Genomic DNA, 12,279 nt, shown 5'->3' with positions numbered 1-12,279 from the left:
GGCTGAGCAGCGGAGGTCCCAGTGACACTTGAAGTCCTAGCACGTCCATGTCCTCTAAACCAAGGGCCAGCACTCAGAGCCTCAGGGCCCAGTGTCCCTGGGCTGTTGCTGCTGCATACGTGCTCAGTTGTGTCTGACTCTTGGCAACCCCATGGGCTGTAGCCTGCCAGGTGCCTCTGTCCATGGAATTTTCCAGGCAAGAATACTGGCATGGGTTGCCATTTCCTACTCCAGGGCATCTCCCTGACCCAGGGATTGAACCAGTGTTTCCTGCACCTCCTGCATTGGCAGCCACCTGGGAAGGCCATGTGCTGCGCTACAGATGTTCAAAGATGGTTAAGATATGTTTGCCGTCCTCAAGACTCATGGTGGAGACCATAGAGCCGTTGCCTCCCAGTGAGGTTTGGGCAAAAATACCTCTGGGCAGATTCAGTCGTTCAGTCATTGGATGGGTCATTTCCTGAGCACCAAGTAGGCACCGAAGACTACTCAGAGCAGGGACAGAGCGGGGACTAAGAGACTCCACCCACTTAGTTATTCTGCTACATTTGGGGCATGGTGTGGACTGGGCAACTTGATCTAGAGAGAACCTTCTGGAAGGTTCCAGAAGCATAAAACCCGGAGAGGCTCCAGAAATTATCACCCCAGGGGCTGTCTTCCAGGGTGGGGCTACTGCTTGGCAAAGATCAGGAGATTTTATCCAGTGCAATTAGAGGGGAATTTCCCTCCAAGAAAACTAGCCACGGGTCAGGAGGTCCACAGGATGGCCCGCTAAACTCCACTCCTTGTCTGGGGCTGGAGCCAGGCCTCCCTAAGGAGCCGCAGTCCCAGGCAGGACTCCTTCCCTTCAGGATGGCTCTCTGCTGCCGCCTCCTGGAGAGCCTAGGGAAGTGACCTTTGAGAGGGCTGCCCAAGCTGGCTTCAGCGAGATGAGGTGAGCAAGCACCCCCATTTCTGGGCACCTACTATGTGCTTATTGTTGTTTAGTTGCTCAGTCGTGTCCAACTCTTTTGCAACTCCATGGGCTGTAGCTCTCCAGGCTCGTCTGTCCATGGGATTCTCTAGGCAAGAACACTAGGGTGGGTTGCCATTTCCTTCTCCAGGGGATCCTCCCAACCCAGAGATCAAACCCGTCTCCTGCATTGGCAGGTGGGTTCTTTACCCCTGAGCCACCAGGGAACTATGTGCTAGGCATATTATATGATATCACCCCCATTTTCAGATTCAGAGACTGATTCCCCGATGTTAAGGAACTAGGCCGCAATGCTGTGTCAGGATATACATGTATCAGGATATACATGTGTCAGGATATGCATGCCCTGCTGTGCCTGGGGCCTAATGTGAATTAGGCCGATGATACTCTGCAGGCATTCTGGGTCCACAGTCTCCAGCGACCCTTTGGAAAGCTGCACAATCTCATTTGAGCCCCACAGCAACCCTATTAGATAGTGTGTGCCGGTTTTATAAAATATTCCCATTTTACAAGTGAACAAAGCAAATCAAGAGAAAGATGGACTCCTCTAAAGGAAGAAGAGTTCCCAGGGCAGATTTCTGAGCCCATGTCTGCCTTTCGCCCACCCTTTGGCCTCCAGCCTTCTCTGCCTTCACCACGTCTTTACAGCATTACCTTACAGTCCTCTGAGAGCTGATCTGATGCCTGCCAGGCAGGCCCTAAGCTCAGGACCATGCCCTCATCTCCCCAGAAGACACCTGACACTCAATGGGACTTGGATCCCAGCACCCCTCTCTTAGTGTCTTCATGCCAGCTCCGGAGCCACACAGACCTCACTCAAATCCTGGCTGTGCTACATACCAGCTTGGCCTTGTGAGGTCACCAAACCTCTTTAAGTCTCAACTGTTCATCCATTAAGTGGGAGTGGATACAACATCATTCTTGTTATTATAAAGATGTAGCAGAAATCACTAAGAACAGTGACGGGTGCTCAGTAAGCACAGTGATAGCCACTGCTAGAGATGCAGTGAAAATAGATGAGTGTCCTGTTCTCAAGGCATTTACCATCTGGTTGGGGAAATTAAAAAATAATGCAGAATAAGTCAAGAGATGTTATGTGAAAGCCAACTTGTAAATATGTGTGGTTCCAAAAGTTTTTCAGTTAGTTGTTTGGTCTCAAAAGCACATGGTCCAAAACCAAAACCAAACGTTAAATATGGTGCCATAAAGAGAAAGAGTTCAGAAGATGAGCTTTCCAAACTCTTTAAACCCTTGTATTGTATGCTAAACTCTTGCAATAAGAAAATAATACAAAAAAAGAGAAAATAATACAAAGTACTACCAGTGTAACATATGTAACTAGACAAAGTTTTTAGAAGAGTCTTTTGAGCAAGGAATGGGTTTTTTACTTTGAATGCTGGTGCTTGACCCGGTGGCTGTTCTGGAAGGCAGAGCCTCCCAACATGACGTGCCCCAAATAGTGTGCCAGTCCGGTCAGGCTTGGGCAGCCCAGAATCTCCAGCCCCGATGCCTTCAGCTTTGAGTGACCTTGTCTATTTGCCCCATGGGCCCAAACTATTTTTTTCTGCATGTCCCAAAGGGAAAAAGATTGGAAAGCACAGCCAGCCGCAAGGGTCCAGGAGCCACTCCTGGGAGGAGGGGGTGGATCTTATTCATCCCTTTATCTTTGGTTCCCCCATGGACTGAGAGCCTGGAAAGTTTCTGACCCTGATGGCGGTCAAGCGAACCAACACAGAGGCAGGAGTTTGGCAGAAGAGGGATGTGTTGGTCAGCGCCCTCTGCAGTTCACAATATGAAGGGCAGCCTAGGAGAATATTGGAGGCAGAGGACGCCTTCTCAGGTGCTTGCACGTCTGACAGTCCGGTGGGCTGAGCAAACAAACAAATCCCGGACCTGGCAACATTGTCCCATGAGGGACCAGGGTGACCACCCATCACAAGGTATTAAACATGTTTTCATGAGGTTTGAGAACTGAGTTGGAAAAAAAAATAAAAAGAGCTAAGATTAGAGGACAGCCTATGAGCTATGCTGAGAAGTCTTCAGTGAAAGAGGGGAAAGAAAGGAGCCCGTATTTTTCTAAATTTATCTACAGATTATCCTAGGTTGAAGTTATGATGCCCATTTTAAAGATGAGGAAACTGAGGCTCAATAGTTTGTCTCTTGCTCATCAGTTTTAGCCTGGACAACTCCAACAGCCAAGCCAGTCCCCCTCCAGATACTCCCCTTTATACTTCCCAGTCAATTTTCCATGATGTTAATTCATTCATCCATTCAGCAAATGCTTATTGGGCATGGCTCTGTGTTAGGCACTTTGCAAACCACTGGAGGGATACGCAAATGAACAAAACAGACAAAAACCCTTGCCTTCATAGAAGGCAGATAACAAACTGAATAGTAAAATGTACAGTGCGATAGAAAGAGACATACACTGGAGGAAAATACAGCCAAGAACGGGGTAAGGTGTGCCAGGCTGGGGCTGGGGTTGCAGTTTTAATCCGGGTATCCAGAATAGGCCCCTTTGCAAAGAGGACACCCAAGTAAAGATTTGAAGGAAGCAAGGAGGGAGGCAACCATGTCGACAAGCCCAGCTGTGTAATTTGTGGGGCCCAGGGCAAAATGAAAAGATGGGGCCTCTTGTTCAAATGTGTTCAGAATTTCAAGATGGCAATGGCAGGACATTAAACCAAGCACAAGGCCCTTCTAAGCACGGGGCCCTGTGTGCCTGCACAGATCTCACACCCATGTGGACATGGGTCTGGGGAAAGAGTACACCAGACAGGGAAGAGCATGTGTAAAGGCCCTGAGGTGGGAGTGGGCCTGGCACGTTTAAGGAACAACAAGGAACCCGATGCAGCTGGAGAAGTGAGTAAGGGGGGAAGGAGCAGGAGAGGAGATTTGAGAGACGGCAGTTAGGAGATAGTGGATCATGAAGGGCTTTGGGCCACTGTATGGACTTTGGTTTTTCCATGGCCAGAGATGGGAGCTGCTACAAGGTTTTGAGCCGAGGAGAGGCCTTGAAAGACCTCTTCTAAAAACCCTCCAGAAGCTTCTCATTGATCTCAGAATAAAATTCAAAGTTCTGCATCTTGACTTCACAACTTCTCTTGATCTTGTTCCTTCCCATCTTTATCCTTCTCTGTTCTTCTCCCCTTCTCCTCCAGCCTTCCTGAGTTACTGACATGCCCAGGCAGTTCCTGACCCTGTCCTGCTGCGTCATGACCTGACCCTGACCGTGCCCTCAGCCTGGCATGTGCTTTCATTTCTCTTCACCCGCTTTTTCTCCATCCTTCAAACTTTGGTTCAAGCCTCCCCTCTTCCAGGAATACTTCCAGCGTGTTCGTCCCCATGGGGTTAAGACGCTACTGGCAGTGCCCACAATACCTGATTTAGGTCAATATGCCCAGCAAGGGCTTGGCACGTCAACATCCAGTAGATTGAAGAAACACAGCTGGCATGGCATAGGGCTCCAGAGAGAGTCATGCATACTCAGGAGAGGAATTTAGGTTCAAGTCTAGGCTTGTGTGCTCCAGTGTGTGTGCTAAGTCACTTTAGTCATGTCCAACTCTTTGTGACCCCATGGACTATATCCCTGCATGCTCCTCTGTCCATGGGATTCTCCAGGCAAGAATAGTGAAATGGGTTGCCATTTCCTCCTCTAGGGGATCTTCCCAACCCAGAGATCAAACCCATATCTCTTACGTCTCCTGCATTGACAGGTGGGTTCTTTACCACTAGCGCCAGCTGGGAATCCTCTGTCTTTTCTCAGTACTCCACTGCCTCCCTCTGTTCATCAGAGTTGGAGGACTAGTGTTTGTGAAAAGATCACAGAAGGCTTCCTGGAGGAGGTGACACCAGATAGGGTACGTCTAGTCTGGAGGAGAGGGGCTTCCTAAAGGAAAGGCCTGTGCCGGGTCTGAGCAGGGACAGGGAGACCTCCACACCCTAGGGGCTGAGGAAGGTAGCCCAGGCCTGGGGTGTGGCCTGCAGGCACCCTCAAGGATCCTGGGAGAGGCAACAGGCAGAGAGGCCTGGGCAGGCTGGGGCTGGGGCCTCACCAAGGCTCCCATCTCAGACAAGCCGGCTGCTGGGCCTCCGTGAGAAAGGAGGGAGCTGCCAGGCTGGGCCCTGGGCCTTGGGAATGTGTTGCTGGATGGTGCGGCTGGCCCTCAGTGCCAGAGTATCCCCTTCTAGTTTCTGCGTGCTGAACCTGTCGGATGACGTTGGAAACTTCGGGGAGGTGCAGGTGCACCTCCTCAGCTGCCTCCTTGTCTCCTGGGTGGTCGTCTTTTTCTGCCTCATGCAAGGGATCAGGTCTTCAGGGAAAGTAAGTCCCCTCCCTCCAGGATCTGTGCCCACGGAAATATCCTGCCTCCCTGCCTGGGTTTTGTGTGTGTGTGGGGGGGGTGTGATGAAGGCATGTAGGAGGGACCAGAGGACCTGTGGTGGTTGAGGGGGCAGGTTGAGGGGTGGAGTGGGAAGAGCCCAGAGGAGTCCAGTGGGGCCCCTCTCACCCCCAGGTGGTGTACTTTACGGCCACATTCCCCTACGTGGTGCTGACCATCCTGTTCTTCCGTGGTGTGACCCTGGAAGGAGCCTCCACGGGCATCAAGTACTACCTGACCCCACAGTGGGACAAGATCCTGGAGGCCAAGGTGGGCTGTGGGTGGAAGGTGACCTGGAGGGATGGGGAGGGGCAGAGAGGCACCAGCCTCTGACCACAGCTCCTCCTGCAGGTATGGGGGGATGCCGCCTCCCAGATCTTCTACTCGCTGGGCTGCGCATGGGGCGGTCTCATCACCATGGCTTCCTACAACAGGTTCCATAACAACTGTTACCGGTGAGAGTCTCTCCACCAGCGCTGGGGCTGCCCCCTGTTCCTGCCCTCTCTGCAGCCTGACTCTGCTTCCCCCAGACCCACCAGATCCAGTGCAGCCTTCTGGCCTGCCAGCACCCTTCCTTCCATTCACAGCCTGGAGATGCTGGCAATGCCGGGTCTGGTTCCAGTCACTGCAGAACACAGAACATTTAGGCAGAAGAGAGAAGGGATGATGATAGTGATGCCCCAGGGGTCTGTAAGGACTCAAGAGCCTCACACCCACTTATACAGGTCCAGAACAGACCAGAGAGGAGATTGGGGGTACTTTTGTTCCTAGAACTTTCCCTGTCTCCAAGTCTGCTGGCCCAAATTGGGCAGGAGGAACTGAGCTGCGTGTCCTGACCACGTGTTTCCCTCCCATTAGAGACAGTGTGGTCATCAGCGTCACTAACTGTGTCACCAGTGTCTATGCCGGCTTCGTCATCTTCTCCGTCCTGGGCTCCATGGCGAATCACCTGGGTGAGGACGTGTCCCAAGTGGCAGAACACGGCCCAGGCCTGGCCTTCGTGGCATACCCAGAGGCCCTCACACTGCTGCCCATTGCCCCACTCTGGTCCCTGCTCTTCTTCTTCATGCTCATCTTGATGGGGTTAGGCACTCAGGTACGAGGCATGGGACTCGGGCCTGAGGCTCAGGGTGGGAGGAGGCAGGGCCAAGAATAGGCCCTTGCTCTGATGGCCGTGTCCTGCAGTTTTGCCTCCTAGAGACGCTGGTCACAGCCATTGTGGATGAGGTAGGGAACCAGTGGATCCTACAGCAAAAGATTTATGTGACCTTTGGCGTGGCTGTGGCTGGCTTCCTTCTGGGTATCCCCCTCACCAGCCAGGTAAGAACCAAGGCAAAGGCTGGGCTGAAGTTGCCAGGGTATGGGGTGGGGGGAAGACAGCAGAGAGAAGGGGCCCGTAGCCTCAGCCACCCCCAACTCAGCTGCCCACTGGCCCATAGGCAGGCATCTACTGGCTGCTGCTGATGGACAACTATGCGGCCAGCTACTCCTTGGTCATCATCTCCTGTATCATGTGTGTGTCCATTATGTACATTTACGGTAAGTACCCAAGCTTCCACGGCCTCCTGTGTCCCAGCCCCTGGCCTGCTCACGCTGTTCTGTGGGCTGCTGACCTCCCTCTGTCCAGGGCACCAGAACTACTCCGAGGACGTCCAGATGATGCTGGGGTTCCCACCACCCTGCTTTTTCCAGATCTGCTGGCGCTTCATCTCACCAACCATCATCTTTGTAAGTTCCTTGCTGGTCCCGCCCCTGCTGCCCCGGTGGCGAGCATCCTTCTCTTGGGAACCAGCCAAGGAAGAGCACGAGCCCAACCATTAGGCCAGAGCTCCCCCTGGGGCTCCACACCCACAGTTCAGGTCACTGGAAGTCTGAGTGAAGCTGTACAGAGTCAGACAGGTGTGGAGACTCAGAACCACCCAAGCCCTGGCCTTGGGTTAGGAATGGAGCACAGGGCCCTGTATTTGATGGAAGACAGTGCACAGCTTCAGAAGGGGAAAATAGGCTGGCAGCAGCTGAGAGCCGGCCCTCCCTCCCTGGTATAAACCTGGCATCCCCCCAGAGGAGCCTTGGAAATCATAACTGACCTTGGCGTTGGCCTCTGACAGCTTCACTGAGCTCGTGTCTCTAGTCCCTCATAGCCAAGGTGCTTGGAGTGCTCAGGGTATGTGGTGTGAATGCATGTTCCAGAAGCAGGCTGTGCAAGTCAGGTATCAGCTCAGGATCCGGGACACCCTCCTAAGCCACCTTGGAATAGGCTGGCTTGGGAAGGGGAGTTCTGGGTTTTCACCAGTATTCAACACCTGCAAGACAGACCCCCCAGCAGGGAGTAGAAGTGGTGGAGGGAAAGCCCACCATGACCAGGAACAATATACTAAGTCTCGTGATACAACTCTCCATGGTTTCATTATTATCCCCACTTTACAGATGAGGAAACTGAGGCCCTGGGATGTTAAGTAATTGATCCAAGGTTATATAGCTTCTAAGGGTCAGAGCCCTCATGTAAAGCAGGTGGTCTGATCTGGAGCGTGTGTGCTGGGCCCATGCTGCACTAGAAACAAGTTTAGGAGGAGGAGTGGTCTGTGGACTAAAAACCTTCTGATTTTGTTCCTTTATGATCAGGGTGAGAAGTCGGGAGTGGGGGTGGGGGGTTGCGGGGAGGGATTTGCTAGTGTAATGGTCCCTCCACAGAGAAGAGGCAGGGCTGTCTCTGAGTGATAGAGGGGTCAGCCCGATGGTCAGGGCAGTGTCTGGAGTCGTGCCCCCGAGCCGTGCCAGTTTCTCTGTGCCCCAGAGAGGTCAGCACCGGATTTCCACATTGGCTTATGTTTCTGGAAAAAAATAAAAAAGGCCCCTGAGGGCTGAGGCCTCCATCACATGGAATGTGGGATCTTCCCAAGCCTGGCACAGGCACCAGCTCTGGCTACTGGCTCAGCTTTGAAACAGGAGGAGAGGAAGTGTCCTGTAAGTGGTGGGAGGGAGGGAAGGGCAGACACCACAGCCAAACGCTGTGCCCTCGGGGGTTATGGCTTTGGCCCAGGACCTGCTCTGGGGGAGCTCATCCTCCAGGGCTCCCAGGAAGCTGCTGCCCTGTGGGGAGACCCAGGGCACCACCCAGGCAGGGCAGGAGGAAGGAGGCAGCCTGGGTCCGGTGTCTCCAGGAAACTGAGGCAAAGCCCGCAGCATCTTCTCTGTGCTCAGAAAGCCAGGCTGGAATCCCCTCGGGTGAGGAGGCCAGGCTCTGTGGACCGTGTGCTTCTGGGCTGTTAGCTTTCTTTTGGAGGCTTTACTTCTTCATAGTGCTGAAAAGATTTTTTTTTTTTATAAACTCATCCTTCTATCAGTTCAAATAAGGAATTTGTCCACACATTAGATCAGGCTCTAGTTCCATTCAGGAAACTTGTTATAAGCTCCTCTAAGTGCAGCATCCCCCGGATGCAGGTCCTGACTTCTAGAATTTAGTCACTAAAAAGGCTGGAGGGGCCTGAGCTTGAGGATGTGGCTGAAGGCTTGGTAGGTGTATGCTGAGGCCTCCTGCCAAGCAGCACCCATTGTTCCAGGCCCTCCAAGTGGCCCATGAAACACCTGCCCATCTTTCTGCTTCCTGTAGTATTTTTGTTGCTGCAACCCTAGGCTTTATCTCTGGTGTCCCTCGGCTCTTTCCAAAGCGGTTCCTGAGAGCACCCCCTGCCTGACACGGTTTCTAGGCTTCGGAGCCTCCCCTGGCTGTCCGCTGCTGTCTCTGCAGCCATAGACTGGCAGGACTTCTCCCTTTCCTTTCCCCCATTGCTCCCACCTCCCTGCATAAGTCAGTTCAGATCAGCACATGAGATTGTGCCAGGCGCTGTGCTGGGCACTGGAGACCTAGAGCTGATGCAATCCAGGAGCTCCCAGGTCTGGAGGAAACATTAAAAAAATGCTTCAATTCAGTTCAGTGGCTCAGTCGTGTCCGATTCTTTGTGACCCCATGAACTGCAGCACGCCAGGCCTCCCTGTCCATCATTAACTCCTGGAGTTTACCCAAACTCATGTCCATTGGGTCGGAAATGCCATCCTACCATCTCATCCTCTGTCATCCCCTTCTCCTCCTGCCCTCAATCTTTCCCAGCATAAGGGTCTTTTCAAATGAGTCAGCTCTTCGCATCAGGTGGCCAAAGTATTGGAGTTTCAGCTTCAATATCAGTCCTTCTGATAAACACCCAGGACCGATCTCCTTTAGGATGGACTGGATGGATCTCCTTGCAGTCCAAGGGACTCTCAAGAGTCTTCTCCAACACCACAGTTCAAAAAATCCTTAGTAGATGGAAAATGCCATTGAAGCCTTAAAAGCCACCGATTCGTCCTTACTTCAGCAAGGCAGTGGGTGGCCGCTGCAAGTCTTTGAGTAGAACTGACTTCCAAGGGCCAAGGCAGCTGAACAGTTTCTTGCCTGCTTCAGGATTATCCAGAAGCCAGACCCCTCCCCTTCCACAGTGTCCACCTGCCCATCATACCCTGGACCCCTGGTGCCATCAGCTTATTCCGCTAAGCAAATGTTGATGTCACCCCTGCCCTCCCTGAAATGCCTCTTACTAGTCTGGGAAACTGGAGAGGGAGGGGAGCAGTGCTGATAGGAGGCCTAAGGCCTGGGTAGGGCTGGGCAGGACTCACGCCCACTCCCAACCCCCACTCTTTGCAGTTGATTCTCATCTTCCTGGTGATCCAGTACCAGCCAATCACCTACAACCAGTACCGTTATCCAAGCTGGGCCGAGGCCATTGGCTTCCTTATGGCTCTGTCCTCTGTTATTTGCATTCCATTCTACGCCCTGTTCCACTTCCGGAGAACAGATGGGGACACCCTCCTCCAGGTAAGGGGTGGGGGGAGCAGGGGCAGCCAGGTGAATCAGAAGAGGGTGGATGGATGGATGGCGCTCCAGGGCTCCCTTCTGATGCACTCTGCCCGCCCGTCCCTCCTTCATGCCTACCTCTCCTGCAGCGTTTGAAAAACTCAACAAAGCCAAGCAGAGACTGGGGTCCCGCCCTCCTGAAGCACCGAACAGGGCGCTACGCCCCCACCATTCCACCCTCCCCTGAAGATGGACTTGAGTTCCAGCCGCTGCACCTGGACAAGGCCCAGATTCCCATGGTGGGCAGTAATGACTCCAGCCGTCTGCAGGACTCCCAGATGTGAGCACAGCTCCTGGGGGGAGTACCCCATCCCCACCCTGTGCTCCCAACACAGAGACTCGGGAGACAGTGGAGAGGTGTCACTGCCTGCCCCCACCACGCCCTGCTCAGGGGTGGCACCTGTCACCTTGGCCACCACTGCTAGCACGGTCATTTCTGCTCATTTCCCTAGTGTTTACAGGTCCTTTAGATGCCAAGATGGCAGCTGGGTGTTTTGGGTGATGTGGGGGTTTCTGGGGGGCCCAGTAGCACTTTGGAGGGGTCTCAGGTCAGGTCCCCAGACACCTGCTGGGCTTCACATGGCCTCTGATGCCCCCACACTTTGCCCTGAGCTGAGGTTCTGGGTGGGTCCCCTACCTGTCCCTGTCCCTGAATCTTCGGCCTCCTGACCAGTGTTCCCGCCCTTGGGGTGGACCCCAGCCTCTGCTAATTCAGATCTTCCTACCCCAGGCTAATTCAGATCTTCCTACCTGGAGGCAGGGAGGTGGAGGGAGGGGGCTGTGTAGTGTTACCGGTCAGGCTGTGTGGCCTGGCCCTTTTGTCTTATCTATGGTTGCTACCCCCTTGCCTTGGCCTCGGGCCCAATCTGTCTTCCAGGAACACCTGCATGTCACTCGGCAACTCTGAGGTCCCTGCACCTCCTTCCAGCACTGGCTGTCAGGGCCTGCCCAGCAGAGGCCCATGACCTAACAACCTGCCCAAAGAATTCGTTTCTGGGGGTGATGCTCAGCAGGAGGTTTGAGCCCAGAGCCCCGGGGAATGGACCCTAAATGACATCCCACTGCCCTACCACCACTAGGCTGAAGCCCAGTCTTCCTGAACTGGGCTACTCTTGTTCAACGTGCCAAATTGAGCCCGTGTGCCCGAACCACTCTCTGGAGCCAAAACTCCTTCCCCCAAGCCCTGCAGGGTCTGTGTGTCTGTCCTCCGTGCAGTGACAGCCTTGGAAAAGCTGCCTCTAATCCTCTGTAGCAATAACAGTGCGCCTCCCACCCCCAACCATCTGCGTACCACTAGGATTTTAAAGTCCATAGGTTTTAATGAAATTTCTATTCCTGTTTCTGAGCTGCTGCTGTGCTTTGTCTGGGTCCTCCAGGGGGACAAGAATCAGGGCTGGGACAAGACCTCCTCCTGCCAGGCCTTTGGGGGGATGCCTGGGAGGAGAAAGGCCAGAGGCTGTGACAGTCAGGACCGGACACTGAGGCCCTGGTAAGAAGGTAGGGTGGGGGCCAGACAGACAGACAGACAGCAGTGGAATCCTGGGAAGGGCTCATCCTAGACTAGATCTGAAGTGGGCTGGACCCTGGCAGCTGAAAGCAGTAGTAGACAGGACGAGTTCCAATGGAAGCTGAAGCCTCCTTCCTGAGCAGCCCTTCATGTTGGGGCCTGGGGTGCTACACTGGACATCAGAGTAGAAGCTGGCCTTTTCCCAGGGAGGCACTGAATCTTCCGTCCCCAGTGGCAGGTGGTAGCCAGGCTGCGAAGTTTGGGGCAGCGCTCCAGACGGGGAGCGGGCAGGAAGCACTGGAGAAGCCTGGCCCAAACTCTAGTAGCCCCATGGAGGCAAGGCAGGAGTCCAGTGCCCTGGCTGGAGGACTCCAAGGGCTGTGGCCTGAATGGGAGGGAGTAGCTGCAAGGGGGCCATGGCCTGCCCCTCAGCCTGCCTCATTCAGCTGTCTGTCTGCTCTGGGTTACCTGTGGCTGGGGGAGACATAGGAAGGCCTCAGGGGTGCCTGCAGCTCCTGTTGCATGGCTG

General features: G+C 53.9%; 1 protein-coding gene across 1 annotated transcript in view; it reads left to right on the top strand.

The window, feature by feature from the left end:
• Positions 1 to 11,588, top strand: part of LOC515755 (solute carrier family 6 (neurotransmitter transporter, glycine), member 9-like) — a 32,560-nt gene extending 20,972 nt beyond the window's left edge. Inside the window, 10 exon segments of the mRNA NM_001102032.1 lie at positions 5,165 to 5,297; positions 5,491 to 5,625; positions 5,707 to 5,810; positions 6,214 to 6,451; positions 6,541 to 6,675; positions 6,795 to 6,894; positions 6,983 to 7,083; positions 10,034 to 10,204; positions 10,333 to 10,523; positions 11,121 to 11,588. Coding sequence (NP_001095502.1) covers positions 5,165 to 5,297; positions 5,491 to 5,625; positions 5,707 to 5,810; positions 6,214 to 6,451; positions 6,541 to 6,675; positions 6,795 to 6,894; positions 6,983 to 7,083; positions 10,034 to 10,204; positions 10,333 to 10,523; positions 11,121 to 11,208 — 1,396 coding nt within the window. The 3' untranslated portion in view covers positions 11,209 to 11,588.
• The last annotated feature ends 691 nt before the right edge of the window (positions 11,589 to 12,279 follow it).

The sequence above is a fragment of the Bos taurus genome, chromosome 13 (assembly GCF_002263795.3).
Source record: "Bos taurus isolate L1 Dominette 01449 registration number 42190680 breed Hereford chromosome 13, ARS-UCD2.0, whole genome shotgun sequence".
NCBI classification, from domain to species: domain Eukaryota; kingdom Metazoa; phylum Chordata; class Mammalia; order Artiodactyla; family Bovidae; genus Bos; species Bos taurus.
The sequence above is the reverse complement of the archived record's forward strand: the minus strand, read 5'-3'. Positions and strand labels throughout refer to the sequence as shown.